Source organism: Jaculus jaculus, chromosome 14, assembly GCF_020740685.1.
Source record: "Jaculus jaculus isolate mJacJac1 chromosome 14, mJacJac1.mat.Y.cur, whole genome shotgun sequence".
Taxonomy (NCBI): domain Eukaryota; kingdom Metazoa; phylum Chordata; class Mammalia; order Rodentia; family Dipodidae; genus Jaculus; species Jaculus jaculus.
The window spans coordinates 5,711,537-5,732,348 of record NC_059115.1 but is presented as its reverse complement, the minus strand read 5'-3'; the positions used below and the strand labels follow the sequence as shown (position 1 = coordinate 5,732,348).

At 48.3% G+C, this 20,812-nt stretch overlaps 2 protein-coding genes across 2 annotated transcripts in view; one reads left to right on the top strand and one right to left on the bottom strand.

The window, feature by feature from the left end:
* LOC123454700 (centrosomal protein CCDC61-like) overlaps window positions 1-20,812 on the top strand; it is a 251,413-nt gene that overhangs the window by 24,622 nt on the left and 205,979 nt on the right. The gene's annotated exons all lie outside the window — the stretch shown is intronic.
* The window catches only part of LOC123454696 (probable ATP-dependent RNA helicase DHX34), a 43,615-nt gene that overhangs the window by 8,399 nt on the left and 14,404 nt on the right, over window positions 1-20,812 (bottom strand). The window contains exon 4 of the mRNA XM_045133555.1: window positions 4,027-4,281. Coding sequence (XP_044989490.1) covers window positions 4,027-4,281 — 255 coding nt within the window. The remainder of the gene's footprint in view (window positions 1-4,026; window positions 4,282-20,812) is intronic.

The following is a 20,812-nucleotide window of genomic DNA, read 5'->3' as shown; positions in this document are numbered from 1 at the left end:
CCAGGGTCCTTAGGCTTCACAGGCAAGCACTTAACCGCTAAGCCATCTCTCCAGCCCTGCTCATTTGTTTTTATGTGACCTTTTTTTGTATGTGTATATGCATGTTAATTACTATGTGTGTGGGTGCATATGTGTATGCTGGTTCATGTGTGTGTACATGTGGAGGTCAGCGATTGATTTTAATTGTGTGTGAGTGTACATACATACATACATACATATATTATTTATTTATTTGCAAGTACAGAGACAGACACAGAAAGGGCATGCCAGGGCCTTCATCCCCTACAAATGAACTCCAGATGCATTTGCCATTTTGTACATCTTGGCTTTATGTGGGTCCTGGGGAATTGAACCCGGAACCTTAGGTTTTGCAGGTAAGCACCTTCACTGCTGAGCCATCTCTGCAGCCCTTGAGTATCTTCTTTAATTGCACTCCACTTTATGACACAGGCCTCTCATTTGAACCCAGAGCTTACATGTTCAGCTAACATAACTAGCCAGCTAGGCTTAGGGATCTTGTCTCTTCCTGTTGAGTACTGGTATACAGGCAGGTCACCATGCCTACCTGGTATTTACATGGGTGCTGGGGATCTGAATTCAGGTTCTCATGCTTGCATGGTTACTGATTGATAGTTTGAATAAATGGCCCCCAATATATTCAGAGTTTTATTAGTTTGTAGTTTGGATCTGCAGCCACCTGGCTGGAGAAGGTGTCACTGGGCAGATCTTAAGGTGTGGTGGTGGGCCAAAAATCCCAGTCTAGGGCATGGTGACACATGCCTTTAATCCCCGCACTCATCACCAAGAGTTCAAGGCTGCCTTGAGACTCATAATGAATTTCAGGTCAGCCTAGGGTAGACCTATCTTGGGGCAGGGGAAATCCATTCAACAAGTATACAAAGTGTGCCTAGCTGCAGTGCCTGAAGTGTGCTGTGTGGTTGTGGCTTTTGGGCTTGTGGGTTGTGGCTTCTCTCTCTGTGATTGGACTTGTGAAAGTAGGGCCAGCTTCTGCCAGTATGGAACTTCTCCTAGATCTGTAAGCTTCAATACCTGCATGACTGTGCCTGGTCTGGAATGGAAGTTCATCTCTGCAAATCTGAAGCTATCTGCTACAAAAATTGGTACTGGGAGTGGGGTGAGCCTGACCATGTGGAGTTTGGAACTTTTGTTTTCTGGACTATTCTGATGAGAATTTGATAATGCTAAGTGCAGAGAGGATTGAACTTGGAGGTTACGAGGTTTCTAAGGGGAAGGAAAGACTACAGAGGACTTTGGAACTGGGCTACTGGCATAAGGCTAGCTGCCATTTGCTACCCAGGCCTAGAGAGTTTGATCAAGGTTAAATTTGTAATGGACTGATGTGCTTGGTTAAAGATTCTGGACTAAGAGATTTAAAGTTTTAATTTAGAAAACCTCAAGCAAGAGACTGGTGTTAGGTTACTGAAGCTGCTATTGTTGACACATTAGCAATGTTAAGGAAGATGGCCCACCTGCTTTACAGTAAAACAATGGAGAGATGTCGGGTGTAGTGGTGCATGCCATTAATCCCATCACCAGGGCCACCCTGAGACTACATAGAATTCCAGGTCAGCCACAAACACACTTTTATAGACACACACTCACACATGGAAATAATCCCATACACACACACACACACACACACACACTCCCATGAGAGACATACCTATCAGAGACTCAAACATAGTTTGTGGTTAACAAATGGAACCTAGTGAATGCCACCCTCCGTATTTTGTAAACTGTAGGGTGCTGAGGATGTACCTCAGTTGGAAGAGTGTTTGCCTAGCATGCGCCGAGCACTGAGGGTCCACCCCCAGCACTGCATAAACGCAGCATGGTGGCGCAAGCCTATAATCCCAGCACTTGGGAGGCAGAAGGATCACAAATTCAAGGTCACTGTTGGCTACATAGTGAAGTCAAGACCAGCCTGGGCTACATGGGACCCTGTCTCAAAAAAACTTGGGCATCTGGGGAGATAGCTCGGGGGTTAAAGGTATTTGCCTGCAAAGCCTAATGACCTATGTCCTATTCCCCAGTACCCACATAAAGCCAAATGTAGAAAGTGGCACATGCAGTTGGAGTTCGTTTGCAGTGGCCGGAGACCCTGATGTACCCGTTCTGTGTCCTATCTCTACTTTAAAATATCCCCTTTTATTCTTTCTCTCCAACATTTTCTTCCTGAACTGTCTTCCTGCATTCCATCAATGCACTTTCAGGATCCTTTAGAATGGCTCCCCTCTCTGAAAGTGACTCTCTTAACTGCCGTATTTCTACACCCCTGTTCAGTGAGAAGCAGTTAAAGACTGACCAGTCACCACCCTCTTTCATCTAACAGCAGTTAGTGTCTTCTTGAGAGAGAGGGAAGTCAGGTGGGCATGGTGACGCATGCCTTTAATCCCAGCACTCAGGAGGCAGAGGTAGAGGAGCGCTGAGAGTTTGAGGCCAGCCTGAGACTACACAGTGAATTCCAGGTCAGTCTGGGCTAAAGTGAGATGGCCCTACCTTGAAAAACCAAAACTACACGTAAATATACATACATACATACATACATACATACATACATACATACATACATACATATATCTATTTCTTTAGTTGTGATGGAGGGCAGGAGAAATGGCTCTATGGTTAAGGCACTTACCTGCAAAGCCTAACAACCTGGATTTGACTGCCCAGTACCCACGTAAAGCCAGTTGCACAAAGTGGTGCATGCATCTGGAATTCCTTTGTAGTGGCAGGAGGCCCTGGCATGTCCATTCTTATTCTCTCTCTCTCCACTTGCAAATAAGTAATAAATTTGTTTAAATGTGATGGAAAATTAGTTTCTTCTCAAAGTCATTAAATAATCAGTAATTAGGATGAACCTAGGCTTGGCAGCACTTGTAATCTCTCTCTCTCTCTCTCTTTCTAGCTCTAATAAGTAAATAAATAATCTTTTTTTACAAAAAGGTATTTCAGAGGAGAGTTTATGTGTTTGAAATACTGCCATTGACAGAGTCCTTGGCTCTGGCCCCGCCCTATTTTGGCTCCCCTCAGCACACTTGCTACCCCCTGTTCTCCCCAGGGTCCCCCGCACAAGTCACTCAAAGGTCAACAGCAGGCTGTCTTGTGACTGCTCCTGGGCACGGGAAGCAAACAAGCTGCTGAGCACTCACTGGGTCTTCACGTACAGTGGTGCAGAGCCAGGTCAACAAGGATGGGTCATGGTCAGATCCCACCTTCCGCTTGGCTTTGTAAGCAAAGCTTTATTGGAACCGCCCCAGCCCGGCAGTCTGCGGCTGCTTTCATGCTTCAGTGGTAGAGCTGGACCACTGCGGCCGAGAGCTGCGATCTGCAAAGCTGAAAATGTCTCTCTGGCCCTTCATGCAATGCGTGCTGACCTCTGGCCAACCTGCTGTACAGCATGAGGGTCTGAGCTTGGACCCCCAGCACCCACATAATGCCAGGCAGGCGTAGCAACCCACCTCTAATGCCAGTGCTCAGAAGGCAGAGAGAGGGCATCCCTGAGGCAAGTCTGCTAGCTGAACTGATGGGCTCTGGGTTCAAGTGAGAGATTGGGTCTCAATAAATAAGGTGGAGAGCAACTGAAGAAGACGTCCAATGTCAGCCTACGGCCCCCAAACATGGCACGCCCACACACCCCACTTATTAACAAGCATACACACCACACACAAAATAAAATAGTTCTAACAAGAGTCATGGTGGTGCCCATCTTTAATCCCAGCACTTGGGAGGGAGAAGTAGGAGGAGGATCATTGTGAGTTCAAAGTCAGCTTGGGACTAAAGAGTAAGTGCCAGGTCAGGCTGGGCTAGAGTGAGACCCTATCTCAAAAACGGAAAAAAAAATAATAATAATAAAGAAAGAGCTCTAAGAACAAGTGCCCTGAGTTCACAGCCTGGCTCTGCAACAAAGTGGTCATGTGACCTCACAGAAGCCCCACAGACCTGGGTTTGAGGGCCTGCTTAGTATTACCCTGGCCTTGCCCCACCAGGCAGCACATGGCATACCTTGTCCTGGTCGGCCACAGAGAGAGCACTGTGCAGCGGCAGCACCACCCAGCGCTGGGTGTGGCTGGCATAGGCCTGGGCGGCGTCCAGTACGGCGCTGATCTCCGCCATGCCACTCAGGAAGACCAGGAGGTCTCCTCGCTCCTCAGGAGGGTACTTCTTGTCGATGGCCTCCAGCGCCCTCAGGAAAGGCCGGGGGTCCAGCTTCTCTGATTTGGATGCTGTGGGCTCCACTTCCTGAGGCTGGTACACGACCTGTAAGACAGCGCCAGGGGCCCTGTTATGCCAGCAGGACGACACAGTGGGGAACACAGGCTGGCACAAAAGACTCACAGCAGACAGCGCACGCAGAGCAGGGAACTTTTGGAGCATGCAATAAAAAGACAAAGTGGGCTGGGGAGATGGCTCAGTGGTTAAGGAACACTTGCTTACACAGCCTGCTGACAAGGGCTCAGTTTCCCAGTACCCACATAAAGCCAGATGCACAAAGTGACACATGCATCTGCAGTTCATTTGCAGTGGCAGGAGGCTCTGACACACCCATACACAGTCTCTTTCTCTCTCTCTCTCTCTTTTTCTCAAGTAAATAAACAACTCCAAGTGATAACAGGAAGGCCTCTGAGTGCTGGCAATGCTTGAATTTTGAAAATATGGGTGCTGGCTACAAAGACATATTCAACTTATGAAAATTAATTGTATAGCACACTCTTCTGCATGATAACTTCAATGAGACCAAAAAAAAAAAAAAAAAGTTCAAATGGTAGAAAGCCGTTGAAAATACTTCTTGGGACACATCCTGCTTTTTACTTCATGACTGCTTAGGAGACAGATTCAAAGGCATGTAGAGGGTGAGGGAGATGGCTCAGTGGTTAAAAGTGTCTGCTTGCAAACCATGCCAGCTCAGGTTTGATTCTCCAGTACCCACATAAAGCCATGTGCATGCATGACCTTGTGCATCTGGCTTATGTGGGTCTGAGGAGTTGAACTTGGGTCCTCAGGCTTTGCAGGCAAATGCCATAACTGCTAAGTCATCTCTTTAGCTATTTTTTTCAAGTTAAGATGGCCCGGCGGTTACAAGCACTTGCTTGCAAAGGCATGTAAAGCTGGAAACTACCAAGGTCAAGGAAGTCCTCCCGGAAGCTGTGCCACAGACAGAGACAAGTCCCACTGATTTTTCGGTTGTAGGTGTTCTGAAGGAGGCAGAGGTAGGAGGATCGCTATGAGTCCGAGGCCAGCCTGAGACTACAGAGTGCATTCCAGGTCAGCGAGGGCTAGAGCGAGACCCTACCTCAAAAATCCTCCCCATCCTCAAAAAATCTATAGCTCCCACCATACAACATCCAGCCCAAAAGTTCAAGGTTGCTGACTATGAGAACCCAGCGCTGCAAGGTGGCCGAGCCACAAGAAGGGAGGTGCTGAGCCTCGGGATGACCATACAGCGCACAGCTGCCTCCCAGCCCAGAATGGCCAGACGTCACAGGACAGAAACCCTTTGTTAGACCTTTAATTCTTGCGTGTCTCTGCACTGGGATGCAGTGCTCACTGGACCCAAGACTCAGCACGTAGCGTGGTGCAGACGTGCAGAGAACAGCAGCTTCCACAAGAAACGGCCGAAGTGGAGAGCAGGGCTGGAGAGACAGCTTAGCGGTTAAACGCTTTCCTGTGAAGCCTAAGGACCCCAGTTTGAGGCTCAATTCTCCAGGACTCACATTAGCCAGATGCACAAGGGGGTGCACGCACTTGGAGTTGTTTGCAGTGACCAGAGGTCCTGGCGCACCCATTCTCTCTCTGCCTCTTTCTGTCTGTTCCTCTCAAATAAATAAATAAATAAGAACAAAAAATTTTTGTTTTAATCACAAACAATTGTACTGAAATGAAAAGGCAACAATTACTAAAAGACACCACAGAGAACAGATGGCAGCTCTCAGTTAAGCGGCAAGGGATGCAACACAAAACTCCCACAAGCACTGGGACTTCCACGCCTTTAATCCCAGCACTGGGGAGGCAGAGGGAGGAGGATTACCGTGAGCTCGAGGCCAGCCTGAGACTACACAGTGGATTGCAGGTCAGCCTGCGCTACAGTGAGACTCTACCTGAAAACATCAAAATCAAAACAAAACAAAACAAAAATCCTACAACGACCCACATCAAAACCTAAAAATACCTTAAAACGAAGAATTATGCAGAAGGCTAGCACATAACCTTCAGAAAGAGGATCTCCTACAACAAAAAAAACGAAGTGAATCTCCAAATGGCCAACACATGCATGAGAAGGCCACCACAGAGAAGCGCCGAGGAGGCTGGACTCGGAGCACTCATGAGGCTCCAGCAGGACTGCTGGAAGGGAGGGAGGAAGGGAAGAGCGGAGGGAAGGTAGTTGGGGAGGAAGGAAGAAGGAAGGGAGGGAGGGAGGAAGGGAAGGTGGGTGGCTAGGCAGAGTGTCAACTTATTCAATAAGACACTTGCCTAAAACTCCTAATGACCTGGGTAACCCAGGTTCAATTTCCCAGTACCCACAAGAACTTGGATGTATGGGGTGGAAAGTGCATCTGGAATTCTTTTGTAGCAGCTGGAATCCCTGGCATGCCCATACTCATTCTATGTCTCTGCTTAACACATAAACAAAATTTTTAAAAAGACTCAAGCTAGAGAGATGGCTTAACAGATCCAAAGGATATCTGCCTCTTTCTATCTTAAATCAATAAATTTTTAAAATTCAAACAAACAAAAAACCCAACAAGTTGTACTGGAGAGATTGCTAAGCAGTTAAGGTGCTTATCTCCAAGCCCAAGGATCAGAGTTCAATCCCCCTGTATCCCTACAAAAGCAGATGCACTGGATGACGCATGAATCTGGAGTTCATTTGCAGTGGACGGAGGCCCTGATGCGGCCATTCTGCATGTCAGCACACATCTTTAATCCCTGCTTTCAGAGACAGACGTAGGAGGATCTCTGTGAGGTCAAGGCAAGCATGTAAGTACACAGTGAATTCCAAGTGAGCCTGGGCTAGAGTGAGACCCTACCAAAACAAAACAAACAAACAAAACAAATAACCTAACAACAACAACAAAAATAGGGAGACCTAAATATTTGCCCGGTGTGGTGGTGCGGAGATGGTGGAAGACTGATGAAGAACTCAGGGCCACCTTCAGCTACATCAGGAGCTCCCAAGCTCATCGGGGCTTATGAGAACCTGTCTCAAAAAACAAAACAAAAAAAAAAAAGTCACACAAATATCTACTTTGCATGTGGTTTAGGAATGACACTAACACATTAGCAATGCAGGACAGTTTCAAGAGGAACCACGGAAGCAATAGTTTAAGGGCTGGGGAGGAGGCTCCGAGGGTAAGTGTGCTTGGTAGAAGAGGTTTCCCAACAAGGTTCAATTTTCCAGATGCTCACAGAAAGCCAGACAGACATGCGTTTCCAGCAGACAGAGAACCTGGTTTGTGAACACACACACAGACAGAGAGAGATTAAAAATATATATATATATTTTTTGACCACCTCAGCACATGTAGACAATAAACCATGAACACAGTCACTGCCATAATCTACATTTTGCCTCCATGTAATTCTTTCTTCTTTACAACTAGTCACTTGTATTTTGAAGTTTTCTTCCTTCCTTCCCTCCTTCCTTCTTTCCTTCCCTCCTTCCTTCCTTCCTTTCTTCTTTCCTGGTTCTTGTCATGAGGAAGAGACAGGAGAACCAACTGTTTCAGGTCTGATTTCCCTGGAAGCAAGGAGCCTGCCCCAGTGGTGCATGGGCTGGACAGACAGGCGCTCTGGCATTGGGTACTGGGCATTCAGATGCAGGCTGGCTCCAAGGGCAGGGCCAAGCATGGCCCCTGCACTGGGGTTCTGCAAACGACCTTCTACTGATTTCAGCACCAAGGACAGCGGCAGGCTCCTGGGAGGGCCACTTCATGACCTCTGGCCAAGTGGACATGAGGGAGGTGCCCGCAAGAGTGCACCTTAACCGCTAAGCCATCTCTCCACCTCACCCCCCACCTTTTTTTTTTTTTTTTTTTTTGGTTTTGTGGTAAGGTCTCACTCTAGTCCAGGCTGATCTATAATTCACTATGTATTCTCAGGCTGGCCTCAAACTCCCAATGATCCTCCCACCTCTGCCTCCCAAGTACTGGGATTAAAGGCTGCACCACCACACCTGGCTTTTATTTTTTTTTTTAAGAAAGAGAGAAAAAGGGGGGGGCGCACACAGGAACCTCTTGCTGCTGCAAACTCCAAATGCACATGCTATTTTGTGCACCTGGCTTTATGTGCGTACTGGGGAATTGAACCTCAGTCCTTTATGTGGGTCCTGGGGAATTGAACATAGGTATTTCTGGTGGCTAGATTTAGGTGTCCCCCATAAACTTATGTGTTCCGAATGCTAGGTTCCCAGCCGATTTGGGAACTAACAGCTCCTGGAGGAAGTGTATTGTTGGGGACGGGCTTATGGGTGCTACAGCCAGCTTCCCCATGCCAGTGTTTGGCACACTCTGCTGTTGCTGTTCCCTTGCCGTCATGGAACTCGAGTCTGTAAACCGAAATAAACCCTTTTCCCAAAAGCTGCTCTTGGTTGGGCTATTTCTACCAGCATTGCAAACCTGACTGCCACAGTACTTTCTGTGGGTACTGGGGAACTGAACCTAGGCTGGCAGAGTTTGCAGGCAAGCACCTTAATTGTGTTTAATTACTATTTTGTTTATTTATGATGGGAGGAACGGGGGTGTCAAGGCCTCTAGCCACTACAAATGAACTCCAGATGCTTGTGCCACCTTGAGAATCTGGCTTTACATGGGTACTGGTGATTGAAACCCTGGTCCTTAGGAATTGCAGGCAACAGCCTTAACTGCTGAGCCAACCCTCCAACCCACACATCTTTCTTTTTTTATTTATTATTTTTTGGTTTTTCGAGGTAGGGTCTCTGCTCCAGGCTGACCTGTAATTAGCTCTAGTCTCAGGGTGGCGTTGAACTCATGGCAATCCTCCTACCTTTGCCTGCCAAATGCTGGGATTAAAGGCATGGGCCACCATGCCCGGCTCTTTATTTTTTATAACAACTTCCATGACTATAAACAGTGTCCCATGGTAATGCCCTCCCTCCCCTGACTTTCCCCTTTGAAACTCTATTCCCTATCATATACCCTCCCTTTCTCAATCAGTCTCTTTTATCTTCATGCTATGATCATTTCCTCCTATTATGATGGTCTTGTGTAGGTAGTGCCCTGCACTGTGAGGTCATGGATATCCAGGCCATTTTGTGTCTAGGGAGGAGCACGTTTTAAGGAGTCCTACCCTTCCTTTGGCTCTTACATTCTTTCCACCACCTCTTCTGCAATGGGCCCTGAGCCTTGGAAGGTGTGATAGAGATGCCAAGCGGGTGCTTTATGGGAGCCAGTCTAAACAAGACCTCCAAAAAGTAGGCTGGAGGTGTGGAGGGGAGCTCTGCTGTAGCGCGAGACGAAGTGATGGGGAGGGCTGCTTTGAGGAGCTGCTCTGGCTAGAGTCCTGAAGGCACCAAGCGTGGATCTCTGGGGGAAGAGTGCTCTTGCCAGAGGGGCGTCCTGTGTAAAGGCCCTGAGGCAGGCACGTGCCTGGTGTGCTGGGGAACAGCTGGGCCGAGAGTAGATGGAGATGAGGTCAAGAGGCCGGAGAAGCAGGACCAGGAGGTTCTGAGCAGGGCTGGGCCAGGCATTGATATGGAGCATAGAGGGAGTGTGTATCCAGGGGGAAGAGGCAAGTGGAAGGGCTGTGGCCAAGGCTGAAGGCGTGCCAGATGCAAATTCAATTTGCATTTCATTAAAAGAATATATTGGGCTGGAGGGGTGGCTTTTTGGTCAAGGTGTTTGCCTGCAAAGCCAAAGGACCCAGTTTTAATTCCCCAGGACCAATGTTAGCTAGATGCACAAAGGTATGCAAGTGTCTGGAGTTTGTTTGCAGTGGCTGGAAGCCCTGGCATGCCCATTCTGTCTGTCTGTCAAATAAACAAATAAAAATAAAATTCTAAATAAAAGAATTGATTTACTTATTTGAGAGAGAGAATGGGGGAGGCATATAGAGAATGGGTGCACCAGAGCCTCTAGCCACTGCAAACAAACTCCGGTGCATGTGCCACCTTGTGCATCTGGCTTACCTGGGTCCTGGGGAATCAAACCTGGCTCTGTAGACTTTGCAGGGCAAGCACCTTAACCAATAAGCCATCTCTCCAACCCTGTATTTAATTTTTTTGTTGATTTTTTTTAATAAAACCTTCCATGATTGTAAACAATATCCCATGATAATGCCCTCCCTCTCCCCCACTTTCCCCTTTGAAACTCCACTCTCCATATCTCCTCCCCCCTTGATCACGCTCTCTTTTATTTTGATGTCATCTTTTCCTCCTCTTATGAGGGTCTTGTGTAGGTAGTGTCAGGCACTGTGAGGTCATGGATATCCAGGCCATTTTGTGTCTGGAGGAGTACCTTGTAAGGAGTCCTACCCTTCCTTTGGCTCTTACATTCTTTCCGCCATCTCTTCCTCATTAGACCCTGAGCCTTGGAAGGTGTGATAGAGATATTGCAGTGCTGAGCACTCCTGTCAGTTCTTTCCAGCAACATGATGCCTTCTGAGTCATCCCAAGGTCACTGCCATCTGAAAAGAGAAGATGCTCTACCAAAAGTGAAAGTAGCATTAATATAAGGGTGTGAACATTAAGAGAAGTGCTTACTGGGCAGTTTGATAAGTATATACATTTATCCAGAGAGCAGCAGACGTTACACCCCTAGGGCTCATGACTATCCCTGTTTTAGGTTTTCAGTATCAGGGAGGTATTTCCTCCCATAGAGCGGGCCTCCAGTCAAATTAGAGGGCAGTTCGTTTCCACCATGATGGATGTGCCAATAACTATTGTACCCATCGGCTCATTTGGCCTGGCTGGCAAAATATAAGGCTTGCAGTGTCCACTGTTGAGTATCTTCACTGGTGATTTCTCTCCCATTGAACTGCATGCAGAGTGGCTTCTTCTAGCTTTCTGTCAGCTGGTCTACATGGAGGAGAGTTCTCAGCTCAGTTCCAGCAGGATTTCTCAGTGGCCTTGCAGCCCAAGCATGTGGAGTCTTCAGCAATAGGGTCTTACCATCTATTCCTGGTGGGAATTTGTTGGACTGTATTAGATCTGCCACCTGGTCTTCTAGTTTAGATATTCTGTCCTCTCCTTCATCCATTCTACTGGTGAGATTTACACCAGAGTTTTTTATTTCATTAACTGTATTCTTTATTGTTAGTAATTCTGACTGGTTTTTCGTTATTATTTCTATTTCCTTATTTATATCTAGTATTGACCTCTTTATTTCATTAAATTGGTGTCCTGTGTCTTTGATTCCTTTACTTTCTTCTTTCATTCCTTTGATTTCCTCTTTGACTTCTTTGAGCATATTTATAATCATTCTTTTGAAATCTTTCTCAGGCATTTCCTCTAACTCATTCTCACTGGAGGTCATTTCTGATACATTAATATTTTCTGGTGGACTTATATCGTCTTGATTTTTGGTGTTTCTTGTGTTATAATGTACATATTTTTGCATCTTGGATTAATGCTTGGATTTTCTACTTAGCTGAAGTATTATTAGATTATCAATCTATCTGATATTTTATATCTTCAGAGTAGGAGCTTAAGGTGCTAGACTTAAGACTTTCAGAGTATCTACAAAAGTGACCCTAGATGTTAGGTTTGCCTGCTATGAGAGAATTCAAGCAGGCTGAGTGGAATGAAATACAGGCAGATTCTAAAAGTTAATTAAATAATGTATACATTCAATGAAAAACAGCACAGAGTATTTATGCAAGAGTAGATATTATGACAACTAGATCCTCTAACAAAGTCACAGTCCCTTAGAGTGTGTGTTGCCCCACACCCTCAATCCTGTCAACAAGAAGGTTAAGATTTCTGGTCTGTTGAGGTTTCCAACTTAGCTTGTGACCCTTCCCTAATTAACAACAGAAGAGGAAAGAAAGACACCATAAATCAGGAAGCAATAAATAAGAAGCTCAAAGCATTTTTAAGTATATTTAAGAATGGCAAACGTGATCATCCATCAGCTTTAACATATAATTTATCCTGATATGGAAGGAGCAATTAACACTTCTGATTCAAGCTTCCGATACCAGGGGTATTTGGCAGATACTGACCTGGTGTAATCCCAGTTACCTTTTGGGATGATTTTGGTCTCAGTTATTTTGTGCCCCTGCTTGGGTCCCTCTTTGGTGCACTGTGGGTCTAAGTTGGCTGGCTACCTCCTTGGATCACTGCTCTGGTCACCGGTGCTGGGTGCTGTGATCTCCCTTCCCCTGGTCTCTGGTGCTTGCTAGGACTTATGCTGGTGGTGGTTGAGGGGAGGCTGTGGATGGTGGCCCTAGTTATCCCGCTGGTCCATGTGATCCTGTACCCCGTGATCTGCTCCTCCGTTGTTGCCGTCCTCCCTTCACGTTTATTCAGTTTGCGAAGAGCTCCCGTGTGAGTGGGAAATCCCCTCACCTGGCTGTTCCTGCGGCTCAAGCCATCCTTGCAGCTGTGGCCCTGCGGACCTGGAGCCGCTTCTGGCTGCCTGTGTGAGCTCTGTGTGCTCTGATCTCCCCTACTTCTCTGCTGCCCTTGGTAATTTCTTACACACCTCACTTTCTAGTAGAAGAGTGTGTTTTGCTAGGTTTTTTTTTTTTTTTTTTTTGCTTTTTCTCACCTAGGCTGCTTTGGCGTGTTTCCTACGCCATCATCTTATCTGGAAGTCTAATATTTTTTAAATAATCTTTTTTTATTTATTTGAGGGAGAGAGACAGTGAGTAAGGGCATGTCATAGCCATTGCCACTATGAATGAACTCCAGATACATGCAGCACATTGTGCACGTGGCTGTACATGGGTACTAGGGAATGGAGCCCAGGCCAGCAGGCTTTGCAAGCAGGTGCCTTTAACCCCTAAGCCATCTCCTCAGCCATGTATCCCAGATCCTCTTGTAAGTGGAGTGTCTGTAGCTAGAAAGCGTTGGCCCGGCCAGCAGTCGCCACTGTGGCCCAGCCTGCATCAGTGCATCCTCGTGGTCTGTCTTACCTTACAGAGACAAAGTCTGAGTGACCGCACCTTACTGCTTGAGTCACACAGTGACCCAGGTAGATGTCCGCACTACCAGGAGTTCCCGGCTGTGGTTCCAGAGAACCCAGAGGGACGAGAAATGACCAGATTCCTCATGTGCTATGGCTCCCCGACCTCCGCTGATGTAGGAACTGGCCGTCCTGCCCCATACACTTCCCTTGGAAGCTGTGGGATGCTGGGTGCGGCTGCACTCGGCCAGCGACGGGCTTGATTCCCCAGTACCAATGTAAGGTCAAACGTACAAAGTGGCGCACACTTCTGAAGTTCATTTGCAGCAGCATGAGGCACTGGTACACCCATTCTTTCTCTCTTTCTCTCCCCCCCCCCTTGAAAATAAATACATTAATTTTAAAAAAGAACAGATAGAGCCAGGATTTGACCCTGAAGCCTCACTCGAGTCCACGCTGCTAGCCACTGCCCTGTGCCCCTTGTACCGCTCAGTGGGCAGGTCTGTTCCGCCCCTCCTGCATCCCCGCTGATAACTGGAGATCAGCAGACTGAGAGGGCAGCAGAGGAGACTCGTGAGGACAGACAGGGAAGACCTGGGCAGAGGAGACTCAAAATCACGCCCAGCACTTGTGGGGAGCAGATGCTGGGCTGGGTGCAGTGCAGTCCTGGCTGACTTCCTTGCCCGAGAAGAGTTGTGGGAGCCCAGGGAGTCAGAGAAAGGGGAGCATGGTTCACAGGCTGTGAGAGGGTGGGGTGGCCAGACTTGGGGTCTGCCTTTTGCTCCACCAGTGATGGAGCAGCAGGAAGACTAAAGAGGGCAGTTGACGTTGGGTCATTAGGGCCTGGAGGGATGGCTTAGTGGTTATGGTGCTTGCCTGGGAAGCCAAAGGAGGGTTCCATTGCCTAGGACCCACTTGAGCCAGATGCACAAGGTGGTCATGTGTCTGGAGTTCATTTGCAGCAAGCATCTGGAGGCCCTGGCATGCCCATTCTCTCCGTCTGTCCCTCCCTCCCTCCCTCTGTGTGTGTGTGTGTGTGTCTCAAATAGATAAAAGAAAAAAGAACAAAAAACGAAGTTGGGGCATCAGGCCAGCTGCTGCTAAGCGTCTACAGCAACAGTGTGAGAGGCTTGGACTGGGAAGTCCACTCACAGCCCTCTGTGTGGCTTGTCCTGAATCTCTGTCTCCTGTCTTCCCTTCCTTAGGTTCCGTACAGCCTCCGACAGCTCACAGGGTTGGAAGCCCAGAACCTGTATGTGGGACCCCAGACCATCATGACGTCCCCTAGTCTCCCTAGAATCTTTGGAAATGTTAACCTCTCACCTCACCAAGGGAGGCTATGCCATCACTGACTTCCTCACCCCCAAGGGTGGCACCCCAAGCAAGGACGGTGAGGGACCATGGGGTGCACGTGCCCAGAGTGATGTCTGCCGTCCACCATGTACCCTTGTTGCTCCCTTGTATGGGGACTAATGGCCTCAGTCTCCTGACCCAGGCCTTGTCACCGTGACCCTGTGTGCAGGCGGAAGCTGAGGGCCACCTCTCTGTCTCACCTCTTCCCCAGCCCTCACCACCCACAGTGACCCACGTGGCCTCTTGAGAGTCTCAAGTGTAGTCCAGCTGCGCGACTTTGCATTGCTGTGATGCAGAACCTGACAGAAGCCGCTTACAAGAGGAGAGGTGCATTTTGGTCATGGTTTCAGGGACTTCTGTCATCCCGGAGGGAAGGCGTGGCAGGCCAGCTCCCGTCACAGCCACCGCTCAGTGGGACGGAGGCCGCCGCATCGTGGCAGGCCAGAAAGGAAAAGTGGGGCAGGACCCGGCTGGGTATAACCTTCAGAGGCCTGCATGGGTAACTTTCACCAGCTGGCTTCCACCTCTTTAAAAATGATCTGAGTGTGGCCTCACTCCGATTTCCAGGACACAGAATAAAATAAATGCCACAGTCCAATAAGTCACTTGTTCCTGTTTGGAGCAGTCAGGTTCGAATTGCTGGCAGAAATCACCTGACCAAGAGCAGCTTGTGGGAAAAGGGTTTATTTTGGCTTACAGACTCAAAGGGAAGCTCCATGATGGCAGGGGAAATGATGGCATGAGCAGAGGGTGGACATCACCCCCTGGCCAACATAAGGTGGACAACAGCAACGGGAGAGTGTGCCAAACACTGGCCAGGGGACACTGGCTGTGATTCCCATAAGCCCACCCCCAACAATGCACTGCCTCTGGGAGGCCTTAATTCCCAATTCTCCATCAGCTGAGAACTTAGCCTTCAGAATGTCTCAGTTTATGGGGACACCTGAATCAAACTACCACATTCTGCCCCTGGCCTCCATAAACTGGTAAGCTTACATGTTCACACTGCAAAGAATGGTATTGGGCATAGCAAAGAAATATTCAGCTAATACAAGATTTAAATAGGGAAAACAAACTCTGTAGCTTCAAGTCCAACAACTAGTCAGTGACAAATCTCCAAGGCCGATAATTTTAACCAGCAACAAGTCTCTGGAGTTCCAATTCCGCCCCTCCAGCTAGGCTACTCACAGTCCTGGAAAACTTCATCTGGGGCCAGCAGCTTTCCTTAGCAGCCATCTTGTGTTCCCGCCATCTCCACTGGGTCTCCACTGCAACCCACGGTTCATCCATTGGGTCTCCATGCAGGCATCCTGCAAACCTGCTTCACACTGCCCATGGCTGTTTCCAAAACTTAAGGCCCTGCTGCAAATTCAATGACCCTCTCTTTCCTGCATTTCTGATACTCCACAATACCAGGTACAGTGCCAATTTGTTAATTCAGAGGAGGAATAAAGCAGACTTGGAAGAACAGGACACTTCTTGAGGCCCCTTTAAAGAGTTCCACAAAAATCTCCCATTAATGCTGGTGACAGCATTTACAGGGTTTCTATAGCCCACATCTCTAAGCTCTTCTAAATTTCTCCCATAAGCCATGTCCACAGACCCAAGGACCACATGATCAGCTTGTCTTAGCAACCGCCATTCCTTGTGTCACTTTCTGAGTTTCTTACCTTTGCATCACTGACCACAACACCTGACAGGAACAAAGGGGGGAGGGGGCTCATTTATTTTGGTTCCGTTTCAGAAGGTTACGTTCAGTCCATCAGTGCAGGGCGGGCTTGGTGCAGCAGCTCAGTTCGTGGCAGCGGGAGTGTGTGGCGGAGACAGTTCACGTCAGGGGTCAGGAAGCAGAGCAGGGCAGGAACCAGGGCCAAGTGTAACTTTCAAAGGCTTCCCTAGTAAGTTGCTTTCTCCAGAGGAGCCCATCTTTCTCAAGGTTCCACAGCCTTCAGACATAGCACCACCAGCTAGGAAAGAACCTTGTAAACATGCCTGTGGGGAGGATTCAAGCCAGAGCATCTGTCCACTGCAGCCCCCAACGAGGTGCTGCCCCTCCCAAGGCACCCCCAGTGAGGAAAGGCGTTTCCCACAGTGGCTCCATTTGCCAGTTACCACTCCTGCATCATGGACGGCTCTCCAAGCAAGCCTTGGGGTGGCCAGGTTGGTGTGCACATCTGCATCTGTAAGCCCATCACTTGGGAAATAGGCAGGGGTATCACAAGTTCCAGGGCAACCTGGGCTACATAAAGGACGAACCAGATGTAACAAGTTTTTAAACTTTTTTTAGGAGGGGGAACAGGGTTTAAGGTAGGGTCTTGTTCTAGCCCAGGCTGACCTGCTATTCATTATGTAGTCTCTGGCTGGCCATCAAACTCAAGAGGTATCATACCTCAGCCTCCCAAGTACTGGGATGAAAGGTGTGTGCCACCACACCTGGCCTAAAAACTTTGATATATATATAATTTATTCACTTATTTTCAAGGAGAGAGAATGGGCATGTCAGGGCCTCCGCCTCCTGCAAGCAAACTCCATACAACACTTTGTGCATCTGGCTTTACATGGGTTCTGGGGAATTGAGCTCTGGTCGTTAGGTTTTGCATGCAAACACCTTAATCGCTGAGCCATCTGTCTGGTCCCTTAAAAACTTTTTTTTTTTCACTTGAAGCACATTTATTTACTTTTTACAAAACCCCTTCTTTTTTTTTTTTTAATTTTTTATTTATTTATTTGAGAGCGACAGACGCAGAGAGAAAGACAGATAGAGGGAGAGAGAGAATGGGCGCGCCAGGGCTTCCAGCCTCTGCAAATGAACTCCAGACGCGTGCGCCCCCTTGTGCATCTGGCTAACGTGGGACCTGGGGAACCGAGCCTCGAACCAGGGTTCTTAGGCTTCACAGGCAAGCGCTTAACCGCTAAGCCATCTCTCCAGCCCGCAAAACCCCTTCTTAATATTGATTATTTACAATGTTAGAAACCCCAGGAACAGGAATGAGTTAAAATAATTTTTCTCTTAACTAAAAATAGTGAATACTTCCATGAAGATATTTAAGGTTTTTTTAATCCAAGTTTAATTTTTAATTTTTATTTATTTTTTCTCAATTTTTATTAACATTTCCCATGATTATAAAAAGTATCCCATGGTAATACCCGCCCTACACCCCCCCCTTTCCCCTTTGAAATTCCATTCTCCACCATATCCCCTCCCCATCTCAATCAGTCTCTCTTATATTTTGATGTCATGGTCTTCTCCTCCTCTTATGATGTTCTTTTGTAGGTAGTGTCAGGCCCTATGAGGTCATGGATATCCAGGCCATTTTATGTCTGGAGGGAGCACGTTTTAAGGAGTCCTACCCTTCCTTTGGCTCTTACATTCTTTCCCCCACCTCTTCCGCCTTAGACCCTCAGTCTTGGAAGGTGTGATTGAGATGTTACTCAGTACTCCAGCCACTTCTTTCCAGCACTATGATACCTTCTGAGTTATCCCAAAGTCACTGCCATATGAAAAGAGAAGATTCTCTAGCCAAAGTGAGAGTAGCATTAATATAAGGGTATAAATATTAAGAGAAGTGCTTACTGAGCTATTTGATAAGCATACTGTATACATTTTTCCAGACATCAGCAGATGTTACACCCCTAGGACTCATGACTAACCCTGTTTTAAGTTTCATTATCAAGGATGTGTTTTCCCCGATGGAGCAGGCCTCCAGTCCAATTGGAGGGCAGTTGGTTTCCACCATGACAGATGTGCCACTATTGCACCCGTTGGCTCATTTGACCTGACTGGCCAATTAAAAGGCTTTCAGTGTCCACTGTTGAGTATCTTCACTGGTGGTATCTTTCTCCCATTGAACTACATGTAGAATGACTTCTTCCAGCTTTCTATCAGCCCCTAAAAAATGTTTATGGACAGCGTGGCCTCGAACTCATGGTGATCCTCCTACCTCTGCCTCCCAAGTGGTCAATTAGAACTTTTTCTTTTTTTTGACAACTTTTATGTGTGTAAAAAATGTATTTAGGGCTGGAGAGTTGGCCTAGCAGTTAAGTCACTTGCCTGCAAAGCTGAAAACCTTGGTTCGATTCCCCAGAAACCACATAAGCCAGATGCACAAGAGGGCACATATGTCTGGAATTTGTTTGCAGTGTCTGAAGGCCCTGGCATGCTCATATTCTCTCTTTCTGCCTCTATCTCTAAATAAATAAAAAACAAAACTATAAAAGTTTTAAAAATGTACTTAGGTCAGAGTTGCCTCTGCCTTTTTCCTCCCCCTATTCACTGCCCCCATCCTTGAACAAGTTCCTCTACTATTTTTACTAGTTATTTATTTGATAGAGAGAGGCAGCTAGAGATAAATAGTGAGTAGGGCCATGCCTTTGCCTCCAGCCACTAGGCAAACTGCAGACCTGGCTTTCTGTGAGTACTAGGGAATCAAGCCCAGGCTGTTAGGCTTTGCAAGCAAGTTCCCTTAACTGCTGAGCCATTTCTCCAGCCCCTCCATCTACTATTTTAATTGACTATGAATTTATTTATTTGAGAAAGAGACAGAGAGGCATGGGCACACTAAGGACTTTGGCTGCTGCAAACAAACTCCAGACACACATGCCACCTTGTGCACCTGGCTCACATGGGTACTGGAAGTGAAACCTGGGTTCTTTGGCTTTGCAGGAAGCGCCTTAGCCACTAAGCCATCTCCGCAGCCCTGACTGTGAATTCTACCATGTGACCCTGTCAGGTGCTGGTCATAATCTCTTCCTGCCCCCAGTCCTCTGAGGATCCTCCTCAGCGGGATTACTGGTGTCTCCCATGGGGTCATGAGTGCATCGATCAGTCTCGGGTTGGGGGGGCAACCATGCCACAGGAGACTCCTCCCCCTGTGGTCCTCACAATCTTTCCACCACCACCCCGTCTTCTACAGTGTTCCCTGAGCCTTGGTGAACGTGTTAGAAGACTCCATTAGTGGGAAGCTCTCTGCAGTACTGTGCTGGGATTAGCTCAGTGTTAAGACTGCCTGTTCCTCATGCGCCTGCGCCCAGCCCTGACCTTCATCCTGAGCTCTAAGGAGATCGTGGCTTTACTTTCTGGGGTTTGTGTTTTCCACGTGAAAGCATCTCTTCTGGCCTCGCCACCAGCAACTGCGCCAGGCCTGCATCAGTGATGTCAGCCAGGCCCCCCTCAGGGCTTCCTGAGCCTTACCCAGCCTCAGCGGCACCATCCTCACAGTGAACCCACACTCTGGCCCTCCCCTGTCCTTACCATGGAGGTATCTCAGTTAAGAGTGGCGGAGGGGGGTGGGGGAGAGCCAAGTCCTACCAACCCAGACCTGTCCCAGTCCAGATCATGAGGTGGGGCAGAGGGACCCACGTGGAAAGACCTAAGTCCTCCTGCCCTCCATGCCGGAAACACCTTAGTCACTAGTATTCACAGAACGACAGAACAGGCTGTGGGTGTGCACAAGCGTGTACGTGCACGTGTGTAAGCACTGAGTCCATCACAGGCGGGATCACAGCTCAAGAAGCTGCGGACCCTGAGTGTGGTCAGCACATGCACGGGATTTCACGGGGGACACTGGCCCAGTGGCCATCTCCCCTGAGCCTCAGTGTGCTGATCTGCAACAAGGCCACGACTACCCCAGGAATCCTGTGACTTCACCCCCAATGCTGCTGGGCCACACAAAGCACTGGAGCTTCCTGTAAACAGGCCACCATGGTGAGCACAGGCTCGGCCAAACTGACCACGGAGCCCAGGATCAGCATCTTCCCGACCTCCCGGCCCTGCCCTGACCTGCATCACATCCACAAAGGACCCTGAGAGCCACACCGCCACACTCACACCACGTGCTGGGCTATCTGGCCATGTGGCCTCAGGCCAGGGCCTCAACTTCCCCAACTAAGGCACATGGCTCTGTTTAGGGCTAGTAACCACTGTCAACCACACTTGTCTTCACAAAGGTTTCCGCACCACCTCCCAGCCTCCCTGGCTTGATTTCCTTTGGGCCCTCCACAGTGCATGGCTCTCCTGCCCCCCCACCCCCGACTGCCTTGGCACGCAGGAGGCACTGATCGGTGCTTACGGCAGGATGAATTTTCTGTGGCCTTTACTTAGTTGAAGACAAAGAGACAGAGGAAAGGAAGGAAAAGAGGAGAAAGAAGGGAGTGTGGAAGGCAGGGAGTGTGAGGCCCTGACAAGGACACGGACCATCTCGGCCTCGGGCCTCCTGCTCCACTGCCAGGCCCTAAGTGGTCCATCTCGGAGCCTGGTTTCCCGACTCCCATCCTGGGAGATGATGTATGTGAAGCACTCCGTATCCCGCCCTCTAAAGCCAGGCTCTACTGCTCCCTGGCTCCATATCTTGGGGTAC